At 32.0% G+C, this 16,106-nt stretch overlaps 1 protein-coding gene across 8 annotated transcripts in view; it reads left to right on the top strand.

The window, feature by feature from the left end:
* Positions 1–16,106, top strand: part of LOC130898193 (kalirin) — a 372,700-nt gene that overhangs the window by 113,747 nt on the left and 242,847 nt on the right. For all 8 annotated transcript variants that reach the window (XR_009059842.1, XR_009059843.1, XR_009059844.1 and 5 more), the window contains 8 exons: positions 1,276–1,660; positions 5,300–5,558; positions 8,877–9,090; positions 9,166–9,524; positions 10,477–10,687; positions 13,435–13,638; positions 13,717–14,185; positions 15,800–16,060. Coding sequence is in view for 4 of the 8 variants with exons in the window: in XM_057807288.1 (XP_057663271.1) it covers positions 1,276–1,660; positions 5,300–5,558; positions 8,877–9,090; positions 9,166–9,524; positions 10,477–10,687; positions 13,435–13,638; positions 13,717–14,185; positions 15,800–16,060 (2,362 nt within the window). In the remaining 4 variants the exon portion in view is untranslated. The remainder of the gene's footprint in view (positions 1–1,275; positions 1,661–5,299; positions 5,559–8,876; positions 9,091–9,165; positions 9,525–10,476; positions 10,688–13,434; positions 13,639–13,716; positions 14,186–15,799; positions 16,061–16,106) is intronic.

The following is a 16,106-nucleotide window of genomic DNA, read 5'->3' as shown; positions in this document are numbered from 1 at the left end:
CATTTAGTGCCTTCAGATAAAACCTCTAAATGAGCCTGTAAAGGAGGTCTGGAGGGTATGGATTTTCTTCAGATTATGAATTCCTATGTTTGTCGAGGTTGAACGATCTTTCTTTCGAGACGCATTACAAAATCTAAAATCTTGATGAAAAAATGTGATAACCTTGATAGAAAATATATAGATATTTCAATTTTTTATTGTAATCAACATGCTGCTTCGATCTATTTTATTATAGTACGCAGTATTATCGCAGTCAAGCTGCTATGAAAAATGTCTCAAGTTTAGTTCACGCTATTATAAAATTTTAGATTAAAAAAGGATTAACAGCAACACAAATCAAAAATAGAATGGAGGCTATTTACGGTGACTTGTGTCCATCATTTTCAAAAATTGAAAATTACTCTAAGCTATTTCGCTAGGAAGGAGAATCGTTAGAAGATTAGAAGGTTCTGTGACGGCTTCTACTCCAAAAAACGTTAATTTAGAGGAAGAAATGGTTCTAAATGACCCGTGCCTAAAAACAAAAGAAATTGTAGCACAGACTGGTATTTCCAAAACAATCTTACATGAGTATTCAAATATAACAAAAATTTGTACAAGGTGGGTGCTTCGAGTGCGAAAGCAACGTCGAGTAGAATGTTGTGAGCGATTTTTAGAGAGGAGGACCAAGAAAATGTAATCCGATCAATTGTAATGGATGGTGAAACTTAGGTCTTTTACAATGATCTGACATCCAAATGAGAATCCATGGAGTGGTATCGGAAAGGAGAATTCGTGCCAAAAAAAAACAGAAGATCACGAAAAGCACCAAAAAAGGCTACAATATTTTGGGACTGCTAGGGTATCGCTTTGATTGACTTTGAGGAATCGACTATAACCATAAACGTGGCATATTACTCTGATGTACTAACGTATGTATAACGAACATAGCCGCGAAAAAATCAGCAGAGTTTTGCGCTTGCTTCATGACAATGCTCCAGTCCATATTACTTCGCTTTCCAAGGCTAATATACACTCATTATATATCCCTGATCTGGCCCTGTTCGACTATTTTCTGTTAGTAAAGCTGAAGACCGATTTAAGGTGTAAAAATGCATCATATTTTTATATTAACATAGAAGCTTTACACATATTTTCTAAAATGTATGTGGAAATAAAAGGATTCATGTTCTTTCCTTCTATGTTAAGCTAAGAACTCATGGACCGCACTACGTAATTCCGTAAAATTAGATAAGGTAAAATGATATTTTTTTTCAATAATTTGGAATCTTATAGGTCTATTGCTGAAATGGACACAACTGGTTCAGTAGCTGCAATAGAATCTGCTCTGGACCGATTAGCGAAACAAAGAAACGATCTCGAAGAACTTTGGGCGGCGAGGAAGCTTCGATTAGATCTGTGTTTGAGATTAAGACTTTTTGAAAGAGACGCTCTTGAGGTTTCCTCTCAACTTGAAATGTGGTCAGAAGAACTTCAACATAGTGAACTAACCAGAGATATACCGAAAGCAGAACAATTTTTGAGATTGCACAACGAAAGCGTCAGTCAAATGCAGAATACGACCTACCAAGTTCTGCAACAAGGTCAGGATTTGGTACAGGTGTTTGAAAATTCTGGAATATGTGTTATGGCTGATGCTCAGTACAACGCTCAGACTAGGGTAAGAAATTTGAAACTAAACAGTTTTTTTCTTAATATTTAAAATGTAATACAATGTGACATACGGGAATTTTTAATGAAATAAATACTCAGCTAATTTTGAAATCAATGTATTTGTAATTACACAAATTCAAAGCCTCATCAATCGCTAGTTAGTTAACAAAGCTCATTATCTGCAATTTCAGTTATTTGTGGTGATGTCAATTTCTTTAATGATTCCATCTCCAGCTCGTTCGAATTTCGTGGTTTGTGGTTATAGAGACAGCTATTAAAGTACCCCACAAAAAAATATCGAACACTGATAAGTTGGAACAACTGGGAGGTCAAGAAAAATTGCCAAAACCTGAAATAATCTGTCCAGGGAACATACATCTAAAAACTGTCATTGTGGTCTGTGATATTGCCCCATCCTGCTGGAATCAATTACTTCTTAAAGGGATTTATCGAGGTGGTCTTAATTCAACCTTACAAATGTAAACCTTCTTGAAAAAATAAGGGTCAATAATGCCAACAGAGCCAAGAGCATACCAGATTTTGACTTTTTGTGAATCTAGAAGATCATGGTGGATAAAGTAGATAAGCTCCATGGGTCATCACCAAAATTCCCTTTTCATTTGATACCAAAATCACTTGAACTCTGTAATCAAAGTCTTCGCTTACAGCACACCAGATTTTTACTTTTCGTGAGTCTAGAAGATCATGGTGGATAAAGTAGATAAGCTCCATGGGTCATCACCAAAATTCCCTTTTCATTTGATACCAAAATCACTTAAACTCTGTAATCAAAGTCTTCGCTTACAGCACACCATATTGTTACATTTTTACTTTTTATGAATCTAGAAGATGATGGTAGATAAACTCCATGGGACATCGGCAAAATTCCTTTTTCATTTAATACCAAAAACACTTGAGTTCTATAATTCAAATCTTCGCTTACAGCACACCAGATAGTTACTTTTTGAGATTCTGGAAGGTGCTGGTGGATAAGATATGACAAGCTCCATCTCACATCACTAAAATTCCATTTTCATTTGATACCAAAATCACTTGAATTCTATAATCCAAGTCTTCTCGCTCACACCAAAATCAATTGCTTTAAATTGGTAAGCAATGAGCTTTTTGGAGGAATGGAATGTTAACTATTCATCTAACTGATTTACGATTGATTCGTAGCTCTCACTATTATGATATGTAGGTGACCTTCTTGGGCTTCTTAAAACCACTTTCCCCTAACTCATCAACATTTTTGGTGTCCTTGCCCTGCGTTTCAAGCCATGCTGTTTATCCACAATTGGCTCGAAACAGCTCCACGTAGACCAAACAATCACTGCGTGGCTGTAATAGACTCACCAGTTTTCTCAAATCTGTCATCGTTAATCAACCGAAGCTGCAAGTTACATTGTTTCAAAAAGACTGAGTGAATGAAATGGCGTTTGGTTTGGATCAGAACTGTATCCACTATGATCACCTCACTCTCAATACTACACAGTTTGAAACCGTCCGTCTGCCGTGTATCTCCCCGTATAATATTTTTAATGTTAAATTGCAGTGTTCCATAGGTCGTTGATGTATGTGTCACGTTTAATCGGCTTATGAGATTATAGATACAACTATAATTTAGGATAATTTATTCGAATTTTTTTATTCATTTGTGTATCAATAAAACGACTTATAAAAAATTACAAATGTTTCATTAATGACCTGTTACCTTGAGATAATTTGTATACGTTTGAAATAATATCGAATTTATTATAAATTATATTGTTTATTAAAATATAAAAAATAAATATAAAATTCTCAAGTATTTGTAATGCTCTTTTTAACCCTTTATTTATACAGGAATGCTTATCTACACTGCTCTCATGTCAGCCTTGCTAATATTCTTCTAGCGTTCATCTTGTTTAAATCCGTTTAAAGTTTTTGTCCCTCTTATTTCTTATCAGCTTTTCAACTTCTCTTGTTTCTATTAATATACTTTAATTTTTTAATATCCATGTATTCCTTAAAATATTCTCTTATCAAAAATTCACTCCCCGAATTTAAAAATTTTCTGCCTTTATGATCCATTTAACACTAATTATAAAGAATTATTTATTTCTCTTGGTGTAATGGGAAGGCCACATGATATGAATCAAGACAACATGCAAGAAATTGCATTCAATCCCTTGCAAGAGCAAAATATTACATAGACGACCTAAAGGAATGAAAAATAATAACAAAAGCAGCCAAGACAAACGATAAACTATAAAGAAAACAAAAATAGAAAACGAGGATTAATCTACCTCAAAAAATGACACCGAACCGATGATGTTGCAAGTGCGAGATCTTGCATAAAACAATCAGTTGAACTTCAGCTGCGTATGCTTTTGATCAAGAAATATTGCAACACGTTGTCTTGCATTATGTCAAGCTGCCTTTTGGAAAAAATTGCATGCAATTTCTTGCACATTGTCTTGTACCATGTCAAGCTGCCTCAATAAATGATATTTTTATAGAAGTCTCCTAGACCAAAAAATTGTCAAAGACAATTGCCTAAAGAAACATTAATATACGAGGTATTGTGATAATTGTTATGCTTTTAACATAGAACAATCATCACAATATATAGTACTACACTACACAATAGAGTAGATTAAAAAATCATGAATTGTCAGAAAAGGTAACAGCATTAACTAACCTTGAAATACCAAAAAAAGCGTGGCTCTTTTCCGCAAATTGAATTTTAACAATAGTAACAAGTCTTCATAGTAATAAAATTAAAACATTAGTATATAGATCAAAATTGAGCCGAAAATGTAAAAAATTTGATTATTAAAAAAACAGATTTATTAAAATAGACCAAAAAATAAAGATTGGGAAATTAATTCATTGAAGAAATTATCAATATGAAAAAAATTTACTAAAACTCCTCGTAACAAATATCTCATGAAAAAATTCAAGATTTTTAGATCTAATAACATTCATAGAGTTAAAAGTTAATAATAACTAAGTATATCTCCTTTTTCATCAAAGAAATTATTTCAGACTTGATAACAATATTTATACAACTAAATCAATTAGTAAGTCCAAGTGGATGAGTCAGAATGTTTGAAAAAAAAAATACCAATTTATGGTTTTAACTATGTTAATTATTATTAGGGATAATTTTTTGCTACCGTTATAAAATATAAAAGCTGCAACTCCCTCTATCACACATTTGCTATCAGAGGCGTTGGTGTATAGTGAGTTTAGTTTTGTCAGTCGATGTTGCGATTTTTTTTTACAAAACACAATACTTTAAATCAGTTGTCCCCGCAAATTGCTACTAACTACTACTTTAAGATAAATTCACACCACTCATCAGTGATGCTAACTTTGTGTTTATTGAATTTTAACTAAAACCTGTAAAATAAGCTGATTACTTTTTATAATTTTTGCACTGGTGAATAAAAATTTTATATTGTAAAATTTTTTCTACTAGCTTTTCAACTGAACCCAAACATTTTTTATAAGAAGAAAATAAGATCAATTTTTTACTGTCCCCTAGAATTTTAGCTTCAGTGTTCTTGAAATCTTTAAATGGATAAATACTCAACACACAAGCAACCAAATTTGTATGGATATTTTAAATGAGTATTAAATATTTGTTGTTTTGGCTTAGGTTCAAGTTCTACTTGAATTTCTTCATGACAGAGAAATGGATCTAGAAGAATTGGCAGAATTAAAACGTGTTAAGCTTGAACAGTGCATTCAACTCGGCCAATTTCAAAATGATGCTAACCAAGTGATCAGCTGGATAAGGAATGGAGAATCTATGCTAATGGCCAGTTTTACGATACCCAATAGTTTAGGTGATGCCGAACTTTTGAAAAAAGAACATGAACAATTTCAAGTGGCCATCGAAAAAACACATACCTCAGGTAATATTTGGAATTTTCACATAGGTAATAAAGTATTATAATATGCATTATTTTCAGTAAAATTAGACTGAAAACTATAAAAATTCCTCTTTGGAGCTTCTATTTGGCATAAAACATTTTCTTGAATTGTCTCCAATTAAAATAATGAAAAAGACTGAAGTCGAAACGTCAATTTTTTATCAATCTTTCAAAAATTATTTAAAGAAACTAATTTTAAAACAGAGGAGACATAAAATCAAGAATATATAGAAGCATTAATAACGCATTATTGTGATAATTCTGCACCATATTTTTTGTTAGTGAAACGATGATTTGTTTTAAAGAAGCCACGAATAATAATTTGGTCAGATTCCAACTAACGTATACTAGGCGAAGTCCTTCATCAAAGTACCAAATCTTTGATAATACTTTTGCGATTAACATATTTAAATCTGAATCACTAGAGTAGGCAAAACGCTGTTGGTTTTCTATTTAATTCATGCTCAGATCTCCAAACAATATGCTTTATTTGAAGATCATTGGTATCGTTACATATAACTATTTCATTTTTAGTTTGACTATTTTATAAAATGTATTGCATTACAGCATTTGTTTGCAATAAACTTTTACAAAATGATACCATTCAATAAAAATTCGTGAAATATTTCACAAAGTAACATTCAGTTTCTTGCTCATGATTTTGTTCCAATATAAAAAAAGAGTGCAGTAAATGCAGAATATGTTTTATTCGAGGAATCATTTAAATCTTAATTGGAAATAACACAAATGATAGAAGCTGTGAGAGATTTTGTTGCCTATTTACTCACTCCGGTAAAGCACAAGTAAGACGCATTGGTATTGAACAAACTACTCGATGGAACCACGATTTTTTATGCAATATGGTGGAACAATGTATCAGGACTTATCAAACTTTTCAAAGAGATCAGAATCAAAATAACTAGTTGATTTCTTGAATGCAGATGTGATTCCCTAAGTTGTCAAATGATTCAAATACCTGGAAAAAATGTATTAATTCAAAAGATATCCTCATTACAAGCTGAAGTTACAACTGGTTTCCTGGAAGTAATTAAATAAAACAAAAGTGCTAAATAGAGTTGTGATATCGCTGATGATGATTCTTCTTCATTTTTGAAGAAAACTAATATCAATGCAAACGACAAGGTATACAATAGTTTCTCAAATTGTGACGGGTAACAAAAAATTTCTATTACAAATGAAATAGATCAAGAGACTTTTATAAATGCTGGTCAGAAAACACAAAACAATATAACCTAGCAGAATTTGCTTATATTTATTTATCCCTTGGTAGGGACAGTTTGCGGTCGTTTTTCGAAGCTGTAATCGAAGATAAATTTCAATCCTTTGCTCTCAACAAAGTGTTTTTCTATCATACTACCGATGTATTTAAAGTATTGGTAATATAAAAAAAAGTGTTAGTTATATTATGGTTTCATTCCAACAACAGTCAGAATTTATTATCATAAGTTTAATCATGTCTAATATATGCATTCAACAAGCAATGGACAATGTCCAATGTTCCAATAAGTGAATGGACTGATTGCACACTTTTCGTGCATAGAATGTTTTGTTATTAACATTTTATTTTAAATCCTACATGATTTGTTTGTGTTCGTTATTTAAATCTAGCTTTATAGTGTTCAGCATCATATTATTAATAATATTTATGTTTATGATTTGGCTTAATCAGGAATAGGATAGAAAAATGAAGTCCGGGGTGGTTCTTGAATTTATAGAATCTGCACATTCTCATTTCAAAATCCTTAATTAATCTCGGTTTGACTCACGATATCTGGTTGGAATCAACATGAAACACTTATTCATTAACTATTCGACCAATATCAAATAATTGAGAATAATCAATATTAATAGAAAGAGATATAAAAAGGCTCTATTGTCATAAAAATTTTTTATAATTTTATGGACAAAGCAACACATTTTTATATTAGATAATATGAAATAAAAATTTGGCTTGATAATAATTATAATTCATATAAAATCTTATTTAATATTAAATTTAATTATGCCAGTCTATTGAGTCTATGGTAGAATTCTGCCCTAGAATAAAAAGATATTTCAAGCAGAAATGCCTTTGTGAATCTCTGGACCTTATAAAATGTATTTGCCATTTTTAATTCTGAAGGTAGCTGATGAAATAATTTTTTTGTACTGAAGAATATGAAATTTTTTACCAGATCAGAAGTGGGTATTGTTAAGTAAATGTCCAATTTTTTCTTCTAGTAGGGTAGCTATGAATAGGTGTCTCAATTGAGTTGTGTGAAAGAGTTTGCAAAACAAATAGATTCTAAAATGAAAAGAACGGGGAGAGTTATAATTTTGTTTGTTTTAAAATAGAATCCGTTATGCGTTCTATTACTTAAATCATAAATGTGACGAATTAATATCAATACAATAAGTGAAGTAACACCACAACTCAATTAAAGTACTAAATTTCAATAAACGAAAACTCCTTTTATTCTATTGGTATAGGTATCTACCAATTCTATATTCATTAAATTTTAAGAATTATGATGATAATATCATGTATTTGCGATTAAAAACATTTTTTAAAATTACTAATGTAAACTCTCTAGTTGTGCTGATAATTATGGAATTTATTATAAATACTTTTAGTTTATTCTACAAAAAACAAAATATTCTGAAGGTGAATACCTCTAAATATCAGTTAATTTACAATTTAAATCATCACTATTTATAAAGTTATGGCTCCAATTAGTTCACTTTTTTTTCTATTTGACATGCTATAATTCATTGTTGAAAATGTATCCTGCTTCCCTCAAATGATGGTAGTTTAGAAGAAACAATTGAGACAGGTAAATGACTTAACTGAGTTTGAATTTCTGGAACCGTTGGTCATATTCATACTGAACACACTGTTTACACCACAAACTACACCAACACTCACAATTACACTGACACGCATTTCGATATCTAAGTTATCGTCTTCAGAGACTGAAGATAAACTGTGTGTTCGGTAGGTAAATGATCTGCTGGTCGAATCTTAGCGCTACATGTAAATAAATTCAACTATAAATTACATAAATGTAAATAAACATTATTAAAAAATAGAATCAACTAAATTGAAACCTCTGGAAATGATGATATCCACATTGAACACATTGTAATTGTTGTAAGAGTTGGTGTTAGGGCATTAAAATTTTTCTTGGTAATGTATTACGTGTTTATATTATCATTTAGTGGTCCCATTTGCCAAAATATGTATCTAACATTTCTTTTATATATTATATAAAAATAAACTTATTTTTTTTTATTTTTCAGCTGTTCAAGTTAAACATCGAGCAGATACTTTAATCAATGCCAATCATTACGATCCACAAAGTATCAAAGATATTTCTGAAGAAGTTACCAAGAGATGGCAGCAGTTGGTAACATGCGCTGAAGAACGACACAAATTAGTGACGGCCAGTTTAAACTTTTATAAAACTGCTGAACAAGTTTGCTCTGTTTTGGACAGCTTGGAAAGGGAATATAGGTAAATTAAATGTCTATTTATTTGTTTTCACATTGATCTATGTGATGGAATAATATAATTTGTAATATATTGCAGGAGGGATGAAGATTGGTGCGCCACTGGACAAGCAAACATTGACAAAGCCACCGCCATATCCCAACTAATTAACAAACATCAAGAACAAAAAGAAGCTTTTTTGAAGGCTTGTACATTAGCACGAAGAACAGCTGAAACATTTTTGAAATATACAACTAGAAGTTTGCAGTTTTATAATTATCCAAGTAGCAGTGGCAATCACGAAGCTAGAGTGAAGGGTATTCTAGAAAAATTATTAAATCAAGAAAATAAAGTTTTGGAGCATTGGACTCAAAGGAAAAAGAAGTTGGACCAATGTCAACAATTTGTTTTATTTGAGAGATCTGCCAAACAAGCTATTGAATGGATTCACGAAACAGGTAAGTACTGAGTACTGTAAAAATTTTTCCGTTCAGTTCATTGTAAAAGTATTTTTTCAATAATTTAGATATTAGGAAAAGTATATGTATTTCACAAGATTTTTACTGGTAAAAACATGTATGGTATGGTATGTATGGATTTTTTTGGGGTATCGTATACACTTCCCCAGTGTTTACAGCTGATCTGATAATCCCATTACTTTTAAAAAGTCTAGAATGTGGGATGGCTTCAATTGCCAGAGATCTTCGATTTCTATTTCATACGCTCCCAGGTGTAGTGTTCTGGAGTTTCATAGTGTTTCACACTTAGCGAGAATGTGGATAGAGCAACAAAATCTGCACCCCGCATTATCTGCGTCTTTAGGTGTCAAAGTGCCCCGATAGGACTCCTGCTAATATTCCTAGATTGTTCTTACTTAGATTGATGCATTCAGTAGAACTTTTCTGGTTATAGTTTCTGCATGTATCAGCACCCGTAGGTTGTCCCAATAATTTGTTGGCAAAAACATAAAAGCATCAATGATTCTATGTATACTCTCCATCTTTTTGCTATTTTGTTAATCATAAGCTTCAGAATTAAGTTTAAAAGTGATGCACGTGCTTAAGACAATTACATTAATATTATCGGATATAGACGTACCCAAAGAGACAAAATTGTGAACACAATACGGGATTTTACAATAGAATCACAGCATTGGCAATTACAGTTCAATAAATTTATCGACATTATGATTATGCTGCGCATAAGTTCTCATTTCAAATTAGGCTGAATAGATTATAAATTGTGATAATTGTGATATAAAATGTGGCATAATTCACACACAAGAGGTTGTATGTCTGTCTGTGCAATGTTGCCTAATTTAAAATACGAAATGTTTATGTCACAACAGCTACTGGTTCCATAATTTTTGACAATTATTTTCATTAAATTATCCCTAAAATGTTCTTCTAGGTGAATGTTACCTAACCACACATGCAACGAATCTCGGCAACAATATCGAAGAAACTGAAAGTTTATTACGCGAACACAACGAATTTAAAGGAACTGCCAAGGAAACTCGGGAAAGAGTCAAGTTACTTATTCAACTTGCTGATAGTCTTGTAGAAAAAGGTCACGCTCACGCATGCTCCATCAAACAATGGGTAGAAGCTGTTGACAATAGGTAATTATATTTTTATACCAATAAAACATCTTTAAGTTTGTTCTAAATTACTTTGTACAAGATAAATCATAATCTAGTAATGGATCTCATCATGTTTTATTATCCTGCTTCTTTTTTGTCAGAAAATCTTCTTAACCTTTCTATGAGAAGAGAGTATTCAGGAAAAACTTCTACCTATAATGAAGTTTTTGTTTATATATTGTATTAATGAATGGGATTTTCTATAAAAAGAACTTTTCCATTTTCAATTATATGAAAAAGAATATTATTAATACTAAGAGATTTTGCTTCTTTTCAAATGCTAGGAAATGAAATTTCATTTTTGCGTCCTGAAACCTTTTTATCAACATTATGTTGAAAATTGTATTTGAAAGCTTTTATTTTATTGAAACAGAGTGATGAGTTAAATTTCAAATCTTAAATTCAGTAAATTGGAAAAATGTTGTAGTGTTATTACTATAGGGAATCAATAATAGCTTTTTCCATAAAACGTGTTGTATCACTTAGTATATGAATTGATCAGCCCCTGAAGATAAAGAAAGTGGAACAGGTTCTAGTACATTGACAAAACCAGCTGCAACGAGACTTTTGTTTATGAAAAACTACGCTGATCTGTAGCCTATGTGTAAGAGCTCCAAGGTTGAGGTTTTTGCATATCCGACTGATTCTTATACGACCATCAAAGGCTCATAAACAAAATCGGAACTTGTCATTAAACACAATTTAATGCCATGCTTGGCCCAACTCGCTTTTTCATTGCTGTATTCCAGACTGCGTATATAGTGAAGTGGCATAAAAGGAAGAGATAGAATTGAATTATATAAACGTATTATAAATATTATCTAGCTATAAACAGATGACATTGACATTCTGGCTCCTACCTAAGTAATCATTCGCAATTGAGCGACGGGATTAAAACTCTCTTGTGGATATAAGACGATTTATTATAGTCATTTGAGGACATTCGAATCAATAGCTAAGTAGTCGAACCTCTTAATTGGACAATTTGGACTAACATTTTAATACAATGTAACATTTTGATTTACACCACGAGCAAATTATCTTAGTGACATTCCGGCCTCCCTCATTCTAATAATACTGTATTTCTTCTTTTAATGCATATCCACTAATGGATCACATTTTCCATCACTTCTCTATTTCTTGCGGTGTGTATTAAGGATTGTATATCGTGTAGTCCTGTCCACTGCCTGATGTTTCGCAGCTAAGATATTTTATTCCTTCCTATCCCTCTCTTTTCTTCAATTTTACCTTCGATCAGTAGGTACAAAAATTGATATTTGTTGTTTCTCATAATGTGCCCTAGGTACGCCGTTTATCTCTTCTTAATTAATTCAAATAATTCACGTTGTTTGCCGATGCGTCTCAGACTTTCTTCGTTTTTCAATCTAGCCGTCCAAGGCACCTTGAGGATTCTGCGGTGCAGCCACATCTCGAAAGCCACCAACTTGTTAATCGCAGTCGTCTTCAATGTCCAGCCCTCCATACCATAGAGAAGCACTAACCAAACGTAGCACTTCACGAACCTCAGTCGTAGGTTAAGATTAAAATCGGGACAAGTAAGCACTCTTCAAAACCTCAAGAATGAAAGTCGGGCTTGTTCAATGCGATATTTTATTTCTTTGTCTGATGCCCGGTCTTCAAGGAGCCAGATTCCCAGATATTTGAATGTATCCACCCTCTCTAAGGGCATTGCGTTAAATGTTATGATGGCGTTTTCAAAAATATTTGTTTCTTGAAATAATCATATTTTTTTTTGGTATTGATGTTTAGGCCCATTGATTTGCTCTGTTCTTCTATCTTATTGACCAGTTGTTGTAGGTCGTGCATATTATCAGTGATTACCTTAGTGAATACCTCAATGTTGAAGTAAACTTGATATAGTTCTCTAGTTTAAAATGCAATTGTTGATAAACTATTTAAAAAAAACGTTTCGTCCAAGAACTGTATGATAGCTGCAATCCTTATATTAGATGAGCTTCACTTGTAGCGTGTAAAGTGTAAAATTGTAAAATAATAACTGGATGAATATTTTGCTGAATAATGCATATGGCAGTATGGATTCATATATTTCCAGTACTTGTCACACACTTTAACTATTTTAAATAATTTTCATTGAGCTTACTTGAAACAGAAAGAAGCCAACAAGAATTGAGGCTGCAAATGGAAACAATGAAATTATATTCAAAAATAGTTATAAATATTTGTTTTGTAGGAGGGTATGTGTTCTAATTCACCACTAGTTTCTCTCAACTGTAATTTTTGTTATCGATTATAAGCAGAATTTAGTTTTCAGTATCTAAAGTGTGAAATATGTTGCTTCATGGTATTGACTAAGAATTGGAACCGGTTGTAAAAAACATACATTTTGTTCAATTCTACGGGAACAAGCAGAACAACAATAACAATTTAGCTGGAGATATTGATATTGTTGTTCACTCCTTTTTCTAGCTCTATCATCTCTACTGTAATTCTACTACTTAAATACCTCTCCTTTCAGTCCACTTCCCTTGCTCTTATACCCATCTCTCTACTCTTATCTTATCTATTCAACCCTATATTATAATTATTTTTTTTCAAGTACACATACATCCCATTTCAGAGATTCCTTTGTGATACAGTATATTAGTGTCATAAATTGAAATGGATTTGCTTTGTTTCTGTTGTCTGTTCATAAAAGAGATATTAATTGAATATTTTACTGAAATATGACTTATCTGTTGTAACAGATATAAGAACTTTAGCTCGCGAATGGAAAATTATCGACAGCAACTAGAAGAAACTTTGGGTATCCAAGAAGAAGAAAGTGAAAAGAAAGAACTTTCCATTGATCGAAATTCTGATCCTAACTTGGAAGCTAAAGTAAAAGAAGCTGCTGCAAAAGAATTGAAGGAATTGAATGAGGAGAAAAGGAGGTCTGCTAGAAGAAAAGAGTAAGTAACCAACAATAAAATGTATCATGATTGAATTTCATATCAATTCCAATAACAATGCAATTAATTAATTTTTAGATTTATCATGGCCGAATTGTTACAAACGGAACGTACCTACGTCAAAGATTTGGAAACTTGCATAACTTGTTTCCTCGACGAAATGAGAAATTCCTCAGCAGTCACCGCTTCGCTTCATTCCAAAGAAAACATAATTTTTGGCAATATGGAAGAAATATATGAATTTCATAATTCTATTTTTTTAAAGGAACTCGAAAAATATGAAACGATGCCTGAAGATGTTGGGCATTGTTTCGTAACATGGGCTCAGAAATTTGATATGTATGTTACCTACTGTAAAAATAAACCCGAGAGCAATAGTCTGTTGGTGCAACATGGAGGTGGGTATTTTGAAGAACTACAGAAGAAACACAAAGTTGAACATCCCATCGCCGCTTATTTAATTAAACCGGTTCAGAGAATCACCAAGTACCAGTTGCTGCTGAAAGATTTACAGAGCTGCTGTGAAGAAGGTCAAGGAGAAATTAAGGTATGTTATAGTTTATCATAACTCCAATAAACATTCGCTACTTACCTCTAATGCATATTAGGTCAATAATTGATAATCCCAAACAACTAATACACATAATTATTAAAACGTCCCATAATACTTGTATCAAAAATAATTATTACATTGAAATTGTTAATCCAAAATAATAATGCCGGTATCTAATCAGGTCATTATCAATTTTTTTTTTGGAAAAACCTTTACTGCAGATATTTAATCAGGTCTTTAACATGAATGAAATAAATTTATTAAGTACGACCATATTAATTTTTACTTCATTATTTGCAATCTACAGTTTTCAGAAGTTATTGCTGATTTGAGGGTATTAAGTCAAGACAAAATATCTTGGAATGATCTATAAATTATATTTTGTTTATGTTTGAAACCACTGTAATGATTTGAAATAATTTAGTGAATTGTCATCATTTTTATGCTTGTCACAGTTTATATTTAAAAAGTAGCTGCTCAATAACACCTTTGTTGTAAGATCTTTAAAAATGAAATATAAAAGTTTCTGTTGAAAATACTAATAACACATAGGGGATACCTACAACTTCAGCCATATATCAATTACAAGTACATATCTATGATGGAAAGAAAAACGAAAGACTTTTTAGCTATATTATAAAATAACATATCCTAACTTATATTAGAGAAAAAAAATTATAAATATTAGGAATTAAAATTTCTTAAAGTGTTATTCGAAACAATTACGCGGTTTACTGGGGCAAGTATCACAATATTCCGAAGTTTCGTGTCTTTGTCCATACTCAACATACTGTTTACACTACCATTACACCAACACTCACTATTACACTGTCTAACGTGCGTTTCGATAACCAATTTATCGTCTCCAGATACGGTAAACTAAAATCCAATAACTTAACTAACCTGTTTTATATTAAATTTTCCCACCAATAAACCTTCTCCCGCGAAAATTAATTCCGTCGGGAAAACCTCCTTAGCGGGAATTTTCACATTTATTCCTTGGCCACTAAACTATAGAGTGGGCTGTAAGGAATTGGCCCTTTGTCCCTATTTAAGCTATTGGATACATTTTTCAACAATTTTACACTAGCAATATCTGTGTTATGATTATGACTGGATTTGCTTTTCAAAATGACTCATGAACAGTTCAGCCATAAACGTTGATAGGCAGTTGCCCATTGCTGTTCATTCGTCTTGCTTGTATAATTCGTTAAGTGTAAATTCTCCTATTACATCAGCTTCCAAATTATTAGATCTCAAGTCCTCAAGGTCTGCGGGATCGGTACGCTGGGAAATAATGAACTTACATTAAAGGAGATTCAAATTAACCCATCTTCAATTTCTGTAGTCTTCTTAGTTGTGTAGTTCAATCAAAATGAGAATAAACCCTGAAATTCGCCAAAATCAAAATCTTACTCCCTCATAGTATGCTCTCACAATGTATCTTCTAAACGAATTATGTTCACTTTTACATATAATCAAAAAGTTATCAATGTTGTGATGCCACACTAATGAAGATAAAACATGTAGGCATAATATGATCTATTGGTCCTTAGTAAACAATAGGGATGTCAACATCGATCTAATACAGTTGAATTTTATTTTCAGGATGGTTTGGAAGTAATGCTCAATGTTCCCAAAAAAGCAAACGACGCAATGCACTTGTCCTTACTCGAAGGCTGTGATATATCCTCGGACAAGTTAGGCGAAGTAGTTCTACAAGACGCTTTCAGCGTTTGGGATCCAAAACAACTAATTAGAAAAGGCAGAGACCGACATATTTTCCTTTTCGAAATGTATCTCTTATTTACCAAAGAAGTTAAGGATTCCGTTGGGAAAGTGAAGTACATCTACAAAAACAAATTAATGGTGAGTTAGTCGCATTTATCAACGATTTATTTACTATACTGTGAAA

Source organism: Diorhabda carinulata, chromosome 9 (genome assembly GCF_026250575.1).
Source record: "Diorhabda carinulata isolate Delta chromosome 9, icDioCari1.1, whole genome shotgun sequence".
In the NCBI taxonomy this organism is placed as follows: Eukaryota; Metazoa; Arthropoda; class Insecta; order Coleoptera; family Chrysomelidae; genus Diorhabda; species Diorhabda carinulata.
This window is presented reverse-complemented; position numbering and strand designations above follow the sequence as displayed.